General features: G+C 41.4%; 3 protein-coding genes across 3 annotated transcripts; 2 read left to right on the top strand and 1 right to left on the bottom strand.

Moving 5' to 3' along the window:
- Positions 1-782: 782 nt before the first annotated feature.
- LOC134204825 (uncharacterized) lies at positions 783-3,286 on the top strand. Its single transcript, XM_062679617.1, has 3 exons — positions 783-1,019; positions 1,929-2,432; positions 2,498-3,286. Exons 2-3 carry the CDS (start codon positions 1,929-1,931, stop codon positions 2,828-2,830), a joined length of 837 nt encoding a protein of 278 aa, XP_062535601.1. The 5' UTR covers positions 783-1,019; the 3' UTR covers positions 2,831-3,286.
- A 77-nt stretch (positions 3,287-3,363) lies between these two features.
- Positions 3,364-6,115, top strand: LOC134204826 (uncharacterized protein K02A2.6-like). The gene is made up of 2 exons (XM_062679618.1): positions 3,364-3,867; positions 3,974-6,115. The coding sequence occupies exons 1-2, from the start codon at positions 3,364-3,366 to the stop codon at positions 6,113-6,115; spliced, it is 2,646 nt and encodes an 881-aa protein (XP_062535602.1).
- A 2,332-nt stretch (positions 6,116-8,447) lies between these two features.
- LOC134204827 (protein disulfide-isomerase TMX3-like) lies at positions 8,448-10,475 on the bottom strand. Its single transcript, XM_062679619.1, has 4 exons — positions 10,236-10,475; positions 9,909-10,170; positions 9,073-9,844; positions 8,448-9,015 (listed from the first exon to the last, which is right to left on the bottom strand). Exons 1-4 carry the CDS (start codon positions 10,276-10,278, stop codon positions 8,797-8,799), a joined length of 1,296 nt encoding a protein of 431 aa, XP_062535603.1. The 5' UTR covers positions 10,279-10,475; the 3' UTR covers positions 8,448-8,796.
- Between the last annotated feature and the right edge of the window lie 1,042 nt (positions 10,476-11,517).

Raw genomic sequence — 11,517 nt, 5'->3', positions numbered from 1 at the left:
GTTGTTGTAAGACGGACTCCAGACAACAGAACAGTACTCTAGACTCTAGAGTCGAGCGCACCAGAGAGCAATAGAGAGCTTTTAAACAGAGTATGTCGGTGAAATTCTTTGCAACTCTGAAGATGAATCCCATAGTTCTGGATGCTTTGTCGACGATGAATGAGATGTGTTGCTTGAATACTAGTTGCGAGTCTAGGATCACGCCGAGGTCCTTCACATGGCTCACTCGCTCTATTTATGTACCAAGAAGGCTGTAGTTGCAAATGGTGGGCTGTTTTTTTTCCATGAAAACGTAATGACAGAACACTTGGCCGGGTTTACCACCATTCGGGTCAGGGAGCACCAATCAGCAAAGCGATTTAGTTGAAGTTATAAGAGCTGACAATTGGCGATGCGATGTATTTCCAAAAAGATTTATGGGTCATCTGCGTAAGACAACCGAGGGCATTTGATAACGAGGTGTACACTGTACATCGTTGAAATAGATCAGGAAGATCAGTGGTCCTAGATGACTTCCTTGTGGTATACCGGATGCTGCATGCAAACTTTTAGAGGTGCATTCCCGAATAGCTACGGTCAGAAAGATACGAATGAAACCAGTTCAGCAGACTGCCGCTGACTCCGAATCGGTCCAGTTTTGCATGAGTGATAAATCTTATCGAAAGGTGCAGAGAGGTCAGTATAAATAACATCCGTTTGAGCCTGTTATGTTAAAAAATGTGTGCGCTTCACGATTTTGCGTGTCATCCCTGCGCAGGGGCCATGTGTAGTGTACTGGGTGTTACACAAGTTGACCTTTCCGAATAAATTCACCTTGGTTGTGAAACGGTGTTAAGCGCATACCTCTTTGTTTACACTTTGCGCTAGCCGCACCTGCGAGTATGATGGATTGAGATGAGATCGGGGAGTTGGAATTGAGCAGGACAGAAGGACGGACGCATATCGTACAACTGGCGACGATTGGAAAACTAACGGAAAAGATATCGATCACCGGCCATCGAAAAATTGAATCGATTGAGGTAAATATGCGACCAGCAGAATCTGAAAAAGCGTAGTCTATAGAAGCGACGAATTGGGCGAGAATGAAAAAAAAATAACGAATGGGAAAATTTTGTGTCGCGAGAACGGAGAGTTCTCCGGTGGTGCGAATTTTGTGAGAGTCGGGAGTGATTCTCATGGCGTTGGCGGGAGCCAGAAGGGTGCCCCCAGAATAAATTGCGAGAATTTCTAGAATTCTCCAGGGGACAAAATTCGCGAGAATGGTTGCCATTCTCAAGGAGTATGCGGAAATCTACTGGATTTCCCTGAAGACAATATTTTTGATCGTGTGAGAATTAGTAGAATTCCAATAATGAGAAAATAGATGAAACATGGGGTTTCTTTTGGTTTCTTGTTTCCTTGCATGATGTGTCGAAACGAAAATGGACTAGAAAAAATGGCTGCGATAGCCGATTGGTTTGTCAGAGTACATGCTTCAACTATAGACCTTTTCAAGAGACGTCCAAATCGAATGATTTTCTGCCAACAGACAATTCTGTGAAAATGACAGTTCCGTGCTTGTACGATTGTTCAACAGTTGTAAACAAGTTCAGTCTCGGCATTGTCATATGAAAAGGCCTATTATTAGTTTGCGGTTGACGCAACGATCAAGGTAGCTTGGAGAGCAATGACAGATATTGAGGTGAGGAGACAAACCGAATGCAAGCATATTTGTGAATGGTGTAAGAGAAAATGGTGACGTAAATAGTTACACGAATATACATAAATATTCCCTACCTTTCCAAATGCCAATAGGAAGTAAACAGTGAACAATATCGTGTTCTTGAAAAATTGATGCTGATTTTAAGTGGGGTCAAATACGATGCAATCAACTGCCGAAGGCCATTGGAGCTGATTGTTTTTGTTTTTTTTTTCTGTATCTATTTCAGATGGAAGAAACGAGAGCTGTTCCACCTTTCCGTTGCGATAGAATCGAGACAAGTAAGCTTGCTCGAGAATGGAAAGGATGGAAGGAATCTTTGGAGTGTTACTTCGCGGCATACGATATTACCGACCAGAAAGTTATGCGAGCAAAAATGCTTCACCTCGGTGGCTCTGCTTTACAGACGGTTTTCAAAAACCTCAAGGATTATGACCATATGCCGCTTGTTGCACTATATCCAAGATGGTATGACACAGCGGTGGAAAAACTCGATGAATTTTTCGAACCAAGGAATCAGAGCAGTTCAGAACGCAGGAAACTTCGTCAAATGAAGCAAAACACCGGTGAGAGATTTGCCGATTATATTATCCGTCTGAAGCAGCAGGTGGCTGAATGCGGATTCGAAAAGTACGGAGCTGAGATCGAGCAAGTTTTGAAAGATATCCACTTGACCGATGCCGTTGTCGAAGGATGCTCGTCAAATGAAGTACGCAGAATGATTCTACTGAAGGTTTGTTCTCATCAGGTGTACCAGTAGGATTGATTGCAATCGATAACCATTTCATTTTTTTGAAGGACTTGCCTTTCAACGACATTGAAGCGTTTGGAATTACCCAAGAAAGTGTGGAGCATCAACTTACAGAAATAAAATCAGCCCGCCCGGCTGCTCATTCAGGTGAAAATATATACAAGGTTCGAACCCAGAACCGGGAGCATCGTACTGTTTTCAAAGATGGTACTAACAGGACAAAGTCGATGAAAACATGTTTCAATTGTGGTCGACAGGGGCATTTGTCATCATCGCAGGTCTGCCCGGCACGCGGTAAACAATGCCATAGCTGTAAAAAACTATGGACACTTCGAAAAGCTATGTCGCAAACGAAAGCCGATAAGAAACGAACCTTCTGAACGAAAGCAGATTCGTGCTATTGAAGATGTTGTCAACGAAAATGTTCCGATTGTGACCAAATGTGAAGAAAGTTCCACGCCGGATAAAGTTTATTATGCCTTCTACTCAGGTAACGAATCCAACGTACTTACCTGCAAAGTCGGCGGGATTACAACGGAAATGTTGGTAGACTCCGGCGCTGATGCTAACTTGATAAGCGAGGTGACATGGGAGGAAATGAAAACCAAAAGAGTTTTTGTGCACTCCTCATCGAAAGGGAGTAATCGTGTATTAAGAGCGTATGGCAGTAATAATCCGTTGACTGTTTTGGGATCGTTTATGGCGGACATAACTATCGGTGTAAAAACAATTCGAGCTGAGTTTCTGGTAGTGAAAGGAGGGCAGCGTTGCCTCCTCGGTGATCAAACAGCGAAACAGCTGGGCGTATTGCAAGTTGGTTTAAACATCAGTTCTGTCGAGACTTCGGAACAGCCGTTCAGTAAGATTAAAGGAATTACAGTACATATTACAGTACATATCCGTTTTTCAACCGATGCGCCGTATTCCGCTACCGTTGGAAGAAGCAGTTGCAAAGAAGATAACGGAATTGCTGAAACGTGACATCATTGAGCCCAAGACAGGTCCAACCAGCTGGGTATCTCCACTTGTTATCGTTGGGAAAGCTAACGGTGAGCCTCGATTATGCATTGATCTTCGGCGTGTGAATGAGGCTGTTCTTCGCGAGCATCACCCGATGCCCGTTGTAGACGATTACATTGCGCGATTGGGGAGAGGATCCGTTTGGAGCAAACTTGATATTCGTGAGGCGTTTTTACAAGTGGAACTGGCAGAAGAATGCCGGGACATAACAACGTTCATGACAAATCGAGGGCTATTCCGTTTCAAGAGACTGCCGTTCGGCTTGGTAACGGCACCGGAAATGTTCCAGAAATCTATGGACGAGATATTGGCGGATTGTAGCGGCACCTATTGGTATCTCGATGACATTATTATTGAGGGGAAGGACCTCGAGGAGCACGATAGTCGCCTTGCAAAGGTACACTAATTGATTGGTAGTTGCTAAAATGGCTTTCTTTTATCAGAAAATAAACAACATTTTTGAAATATGAACTGAGTTCTTGCATTTTGTGTTTCGATTTCAGGTTCTTTCGAGATTAAAGGATAGGGGAGTGGAACTCAAATGGGACAAGTGTCAGTTTCGCGTTACTCAACTTGAGTTTTTGGGCCACAAAATCTCGGAAGAAGGAATAAGTCCGTCGGAGTCGAAAGTTGCCGCACTATTATCTTTCAGAGAGCCTCGAAATGAAGCAGAGGTACGTAGTTTCCTCGGGTTGGCCAATTACCTGAATAAATTTATTCCGCAACTTGCTACCGTTGACGAACCGTTAAGAAAACTGTTGATCAAAGATATTAAGTTTGAGTGGACTAGCAAGGCATCAGAAGCATTTCAATCCATCAAAACTGCTTTAAGTAATGTTAGCAATCTGGGTTTCTACAAAGTAGAAGATCATACGGCTGTTATTGCGGATGCCAGTCCTGTCGGGTTGGGAGCTATATTACTCCAGTTTGATGATAACAATACGAAACGCATAATCAGTTTCGCTTCCAAGTCGTTGACTGAAACTGAAAGACGGTACTGCCAAACGGAGAAGGAGGCGCTCGCTGTTGTTTGGAGCGTAGAGCGTTTCAAATACTACCTTCTTGGCAAGAAATTCGACATACTAACTGACTGCAAGGTGCTGGAACTTCTCTTTTCTAGGCGCTCAAAGCCTTGTGCGCGAATAGAACGCTGGGTTCTGCGGTTGCAAACGTTCGATTATAACATATTATATGTTTCTGGCAAAGATAACGTAGCTGATCCGTTGTCTCGTTTAGCTGTTCAAGAACCCAAACCTTTTGACCATGCAGAGGAAATATTCGTTCGTGAAATAGCGACACAAGCAGCTAATTGCGCTGCACTGACTTGGGATGAGGTGGTCCTAGCAACTGAAACTGATGAAGAAATTCTTAACGTGCTGCACATTTTAAAAACCGGAGACGTTCAAAACTTGCCAATAGAGTACAGGGTAGTTTCTAACGAATTGTGTGATTTCCAAGGCGTACTACTACGAGGGGACCGAATAGTTATTCCCACTTCATTGAGAGAAAAGGTTCTAATTACAGCTCATGAAGGTCATCCCGGAATTGTGATGATGAAAAGCCACTTGAGATCAAACGTGTGGTGGCCTAAGATGGATAATGCAGTCGAACTTTTTGTTAAGCGATGTAGAGGTTGCACATTAGTTGCTGCTCCTGAACCACCCGAACCGATGCATCGTAGTCGTCTTCCTTCATCACCATGGCAAACATTAGCGTTAGATTTTTTAGGACCACTGCCTGAGGGACAACATTTGTTGGTAGTAGTTGACTGTTATAGTCGTTATATGGAGGTTATCGAGTTGGAAACAACTACAACGAAAGATGTTACCAGAGAGTTAATGATCATGTTTAGTCGATATGGCATTCCATCGTTTTTGAAGGCAGATAACGCGCCACAGATAAGCTCAAATTGTGAGGAATTTCGTGAGTTTTGTTCGACTAACGGAATAAAACTGCTAAACACAATACCGTATTGGCCGCAATCCAATGGGGAAGTAGAGCGCCAGAATCGGTCGATTTTGAAGCGTCTCCGCATTTCACAGGAACTTGGGAAAGATTGGAGAAACGAATTACGATTGTACTTACTGACATACCATTCTACAAAACATTCGACGACAGGAAAATCTCCCGGAGAGTTGATGTTTGGACGCCAAATCCAAAGCAAACTACCAACAATTTCAAAGTATCAAGAAGACGGCGAAGTACGCGAGAGAGATGCAGTCGTTAAAGAAAAAGGGAAAGAGTACGGTGACAAGAAGCGACAGGCAAAGAAGAGTTATATTCAGCAAGGTGATGTTGTACTTGCCAAACGAATGCGGAAAACAAATAAATTGGATACAGATTTTGCGAACGAGGAGTTTGTAGTTCTGCGTAAAGAAGGAACAGATACTCTTATACAATCGAAGGCAACTGACAAACAGTACAGGCGAAGTTCAGCTCATCAGAAGAAGATTGAAGATAGAGAAATTTGTAAGAATAACCAAAGTATTGATTCGAAACCAGTATCCTCGACGGCTCAATATGGATCCGAGAATCTTTCAAAATCAACACACACTTCAACGGAGTCAACAACTTCATGTAGATCACCATCAGCAAGGCGGTCGAGAAATGCACCCGCAAAGTACGAGGATTATGTGCCGCACTGATTAATGATTAGAAAGTAAAGGCATTTTATTAACAAATGGCGAAAAGGCTCAAAAACTTGCTCAGCAGTTCGAGAGTGCCCATAATTTTAGTCTAGGTCTCACTAGTCCAATTGAGGATCAGGTTACACGAAGCTTCGAAGACATTCTCAATCAAGATAATGTTTTTGATCCTTCGTTGGGAACTAATTTGGATGAAGTGAGATCTATTACTAGAAAATTTAAAAATATGAAAGCCCCGGGTGATGACGGTATTTTCTACATACTTATCAAAAAACTTCCTGAGAGCTCTTTATCCTTTTTGGTTAATTTATTTAACAAATGTTTTCAATTGGCATACTTTCCAGATAAATGGAAAAACGCCAAAGTTGTTCCAATTTTGAAGCCGGACAAAAATCCAGCTGAGGCTTCTAGTTATCGCCCAATCAGTTTGCTTTCTTCAATAAGCAAACTGTTTGAAAAGATTATTTTAAATAGAATGATGGTTCATATTAATGACAATTCTATTTTGCCGATGAGCAATTTGGTTTTCGCCATGGGCATTCAACCACTCATCAGTTATTAAGAGTTACGAACTTAATTCGGCTCAACAAATCTGAAGGATATTCGACTGGAGTTGCTCTTCTTGATATAGAGAAAGCATTTGACAGTGTTTGGCATGAAGGTTTGATTGTAAAATTGATGAATTTTAATTTTCCTCTGTACATCATTAAACTGATCCAAAATTATTTATCAGATCGCTCGCTGCAGGTAAACTATCAGAATACTAAATCTGATAGATCACCTGTAAGGGCTAGTGTCCCCAAGACAGCATACTGGGGCCCATATTGTATAAAATTTTTACTTCTGACTTACCTGATTTACCACCAGGGTGTCAAAAATCTTTGTTTGCAGATGACACGGGCCTCTCAGCCAAAGGGCGAGGCCTTCGTGTCTTTTTTGGTAGATTGTATAAAAGTTTGGATATTTTCTCCACTTACTTGCAAAATGGAAAATTTCCCAGAATGCTTCCAAAACTCAGCTTATAATTTTCCCACATAAGCCGAGAGCTTCTTATTTGAAACCTTCTAGCAGACATATTGTCACTATGAATGGGGTTCCAATTAACTGGTCTAGTGAAGCTAAATATGTAGGACTCCTGCTAGATCAAACATTAACTTTAAAAATCACATTGAAGGCCTTCAAGCCAAATGTAACAAATATATTAAGTGCCTATATCCACTTATAAACAGAAAATCAAAACTTTGTCTTAAGAACAAACTTTGATTTACAAACAAATTTTAGACCTGCCATGTTGTATGCTGTGCCAATATGGGCTAGTTGCTGCAATACCAGAAAGAAGGCACTCCAGAGGATTCAAAATAAAATTTTGAAAATGATTCTGAAGCTGCCTCCGTGGTATAGTACCAATGAACTTCATAGAATTTCTAATATTGAGACATTGCAACAAATGTCCAACAAAATAATTTCAATTTTAGACAAAAATCGTTGCAATCTTCTATTGCAACGATTAACTCCTGTACCCTTAGTATAAAATAGGTTAAGTTTAGTTTAAGTTGAAAACATTTAACAATTCCTACATGGTTCAATTCAACCAGAGGAAAAAATTCTAACTGCCAGAGGCAATTGAAATGTATTAATAATAACTAAAAGCGTAACATAGCAAATAAGGATGATAGTGTTAAGAAAACACGGAACACCTAGTCTAAGAGATGAATGCATGTATTAGATAATTAGCAAATAAAATTAGTTAAAAAAAAAAAAAAATAAAAAAAAAAAAAAAAAAAGAAAGTGAAGGCAATTTAATCAAAACTAAACGCGTTGTCTTTATTTATTTCAAAGGGGGGATTGTAGTGTACTGGGTGTTACACAAGTTGACCTTTCCGAATAAATCCACCTTGGTTGTGAAACGGTGTTAAGCGCATACCTCTTTGTTTACATTTTGCGCTAGCCGCACCTGCGAGTATGATGGATTGAGATGAGATCGGGGAGTTGGAATTGAGCAGGACAGAAGGACGGACGCATATCGTACACCATGCTAGTCTTCTCTGTATCGTTCCAATTTTAGTATATGTCTTACCGAAGCAGAGAGATAATCACTGTCAAAATTTCAGCCAAATCAGTAAATAGAAATTTCTCCGAGTAGTTTACTTTTAGACAGGGTTGGACTTTGGCGGAAGGGGGCTTCGGGGCCGACAGTTTTTACCTAAATGTACGGAAAAGGTTGATTACACAAGGTTTTAGGGGGCCCGGGGCCTTGCCACCGCGGACCATCTCAAAATTAGGCCCTGCTCCTAGAATTAGTTCATTGTGGGACAGAATAAAAAGCATAAACTTTTTTGTTATATAAGTCGGTATTGTTCATTATTTTTACTTTCTATTCACTATGAGACACAAACACGTTACATTCTTTATTCGTTGGCCATAAACATAAATATGTAGGCTGCCTCCGAGCAATTACATAATCTTTCTAAAGATGAGGTTACTACCAAATAGCACTAGCCTCGTTACATAAAAGTAAAAGTAAAAAGTATCAGTGTTTCAGATCAAAATGACTAGAAAACGGCATTTTTCAATATGCCTTGAAATGCTCTACTCGAGGAATGTAGCACTCCATTGCTGGCGGTCACGACGATTAATACTAGTTTGCGGTTCGGGAATCCGGCATCGCTCAGGAAGCTCGTTTATTCCTTTTTCTCGTGTTTGGGTTCATCTTCTTCCTCGTCAGCATCCAGGATATCCGCACAGCAGATCGAGTAAAGGATCAGTGAGAGGAATCCCAGTGGAAGCCCGAACAGGACCGACGTGAGGACTGGATTACCCATCCACATCTCGTACAGAGAGTTCTTGGCCTCGAACCAGGCGCGGTAGATCCGCACCGGAATCGAATTTCCACCGAATGCCTTAAAATGACCATTTTTAGTACAATTCAGTGGTAAACATGATATACAAAAACTTACCTGAGCCGTCTGATTGTGAATACTATCCAAAAACAATTCAATTGCCTCCGGTGTTAGCTGAAGGGGATCGTCCTCCGGAATGTGGTGTTCGTTAGTGCTGGCATTCAGCACTATAAGATGGGGTGTGGCCAGCTTATCCATGGCAATGGAATGTGCCAGATCGGGTGTTCCAACCCAACCGAACTGGAAGCGTCCGTGATACTTGTGTTTATTCTTGTGGACGAAAATCTCCACCATGTCTCTGAACTCCTGCTCATGGGCTGCGATTTCGCTCAGCTTGTTTTCTTCGACCACCGCCAACACGAGGTACTTCTTCGTCTGCAAAATGTGATGTATATTGCCTCGGGTCACCTTTGGGAATGTCGGGAATCGTTCTTCGTTGATCCATCTGAACAGCGATTCGTTCAAATGAGCAGGTTCGATAAACTCGAAATTATCCGAATATTGGAAGTAGTAGTGACTGCGTTCTTTGTATACCAAGGCGGCCGGGACGGTATCGATGTCGAAGTGCCGCTTCGCTATCTCCACTGATGTTGCGTAGAAATAGCTGTGTGGCTGATAGACTTCCGCTGCACTATAAAACACATCCCACAAAAGACCATCCTGTTTGCCAACGTACGTGAAGAAGATTGGGTTATTTGATTTTAGGATATCAATACTGGCCGCACGGGTGACCTGCTGAACCGGTGGCCCCGAGAGTCTATTCACGAAGTGGATCAACTCATCCTTGGTTCGATCCCCATTGTAGGCATAGTCGTAAGGGCCTTTTATGCTGCGAAACAAGATATAGATATCATTATTTCATGACGTAATTCGTTAACAAGGTACCAACTTACAACAAAATCGTAGGATACGCATTCACCTTAAACGCTTGCGCCACTGCAGTGAATCGGGTGCAATCCACCCGTCCAACACGGATATTCGTATTGAAGAGAGCCTGAGCGACATGAGCCCATACCGGTTCCAGTTTCTTGCAGTGACCGCACCAAGGAGCATAAAACATCACAAACCACTGGCCTTCGTTTCGGACGTCCAGAAAGCGGTCACTAAGTTCCAGCACACGGGAACCATCTGCGCCAGTGCTGGCGCCCAATAGCGCTATAAACACAAGATTCATAGTAAATCGAAATGTAATTCAATTAGGTTTGTAACATTGCACTCACCTAGCGTCAGGAAGACCAAACATTTCAATTGATATAAGAACATCCTGAGATAGGTTTTATCGATAATTTAGTAGTTTCACGGTGACATGATCATTGACACGACGATATTCAATGAAATAAATCAGTATCAAACAGTTGCAAAATTTAGATTTTTAATATTTTTTTAGGCACCTTCGAGGCACAGCCTTCGAGGAAAACTTATTGCCAGAATGTAAATGTTCTTACTCTCATCTAGAGTAAGTGTGCGATGAATGGAACATGTCAAACAGTGAGTGCCAACCAGCTAGAATGGTCAGAGTGCATAGAAATAAGAAAGCTCAAACATAAGGCACTCTCCCTAGTTTCGAATTGAAAAGCTGTATCTCACTTTGCGTCTTCTGCGAGAGGGCCTTGCGTGACTGTGGGACAAATTTATATTTTGTTTCAGTGCTTGTAAACAATTTCAGCAACTATCTACGCCACTATATTGTGATATTACTCATTATCATTTGAATAATTAAAAAAACTGTTTGTCTTACTTATCACTCATGACATGATAGTATTCTTTACCATGACCTAATAAAACGATCAATAGTGGAAACGTAGCCTACTGTTCTGATTCTCCATTGATCCCATTTTCATCCTCCTATAATCAAACTGAAAGGCAGAAGATTTTGTTTCTCATTTTTAAATGATTTTTTTTTCACAGTTTAGCATGCATGTTATCAATAAAAACTGTAGTAGGCTTGGTAGTAGGGATTTTTTCTTTCGAGATATAATAATGTTATCTTGTGATTGAATGTGGAACAGACCCTTTATATAATCTTTATCTATACCTTGCATATTACGAGGACGAGGAAAATAACACCTAAAAAACGAACCATTTGACTGTTTGCAGGTTTCGGGATACCATGGCCCGGATCCATGCATATATATTATAGTATGTAAAGAGGATCGCGCTTCTTCAGACCGTAGAAACGAACACATTCATCATTTGAAAACTCTGATTAATCCACCTAGCGGTGATGGTGCCTTTCTCGTGCATTATAAAAATAGTATTTTGGCCATTACTCTTGAGCCCATAGTCCGATCTGGCAAATTTTCAATAGGAAACAATGGGAGAGTATTCTGCGTCGAATGCAACTTGTTGCGAGTAAATCGGTTAAGGATAAGTGCCTGAAAAATGAGTGACATTTTTCTACTCAATTTTTCTATAAAAATGTGGTATTTTGGCCTTAACTTCCGAGCCCATAGTCCGATCTGACCAATTTTCAATAGGAAACAATGGCAGAGTATCCTGCGT

The sequence above is a fragment of the Armigeres subalbatus genome, unplaced genomic scaffold (assembly GCF_024139115.2).
Source record: "Armigeres subalbatus isolate Guangzhou_Male unplaced genomic scaffold, GZ_Asu_2 Contig930, whole genome shotgun sequence".
Taxonomy (NCBI): Eukaryota; Metazoa; Arthropoda; class Insecta; order Diptera; family Culicidae; genus Armigeres; species Armigeres subalbatus.
The sequence above is the reverse complement of the archived record's forward strand: the minus strand, read 5'-3'. Positions and strand labels throughout refer to the sequence as shown.

Bases quoted from the DNA above. Each gene is read 5' to 3' on its own strand.
- LOC134204825 (XM_062679617.1), top strand. From the start codon at position 1,929: ATGGAAGAAACGAGAGCTGTTCCACCTTTCCGTTGCGATAGAATCGAG. The intron at 2,433-2,497 runs GTTTGTTCTCAT...ATTTTTTTGAAG, and splicing joins GCAGAATGATTCTACTGAAG to GACTTGCCTTTCAACGACAT.
- LOC134204826 (XM_062679618.1), top strand. From the start codon at position 3,364: ATGCGCCGTATTCCGCTACCGTTGGAAGAAGCAGTTGCAAAGAAGATA. The intron at 3,868-3,973 runs GTACACTAATTG...TTTCGATTTCAG, and splicing joins ACGATAGTCGCCTTGCAAAG to GTTCTTTCGAGATTAAAGGA.
- LOC134204827 (XM_062679619.1), bottom strand. From the start codon at position 10,278: ATGTTCTTATATCAATTGAAATGTTTGGTCTTCCTGACGCTAG. The intron at 10,171-10,235 runs GTGAGTGCAATG...TTGTGTTTATAG, and splicing joins TTTGGTCTTCCTGACGCTAG to CGCTATTGGGCGCCAGCACT. The intron at 9,845-9,908 runs GTAAGTTGGTAC...CTTGTTTCGCAG, and splicing joins GCGTATCCTACGATTTTGTT to CATAAAAGGCCCTTACGACT.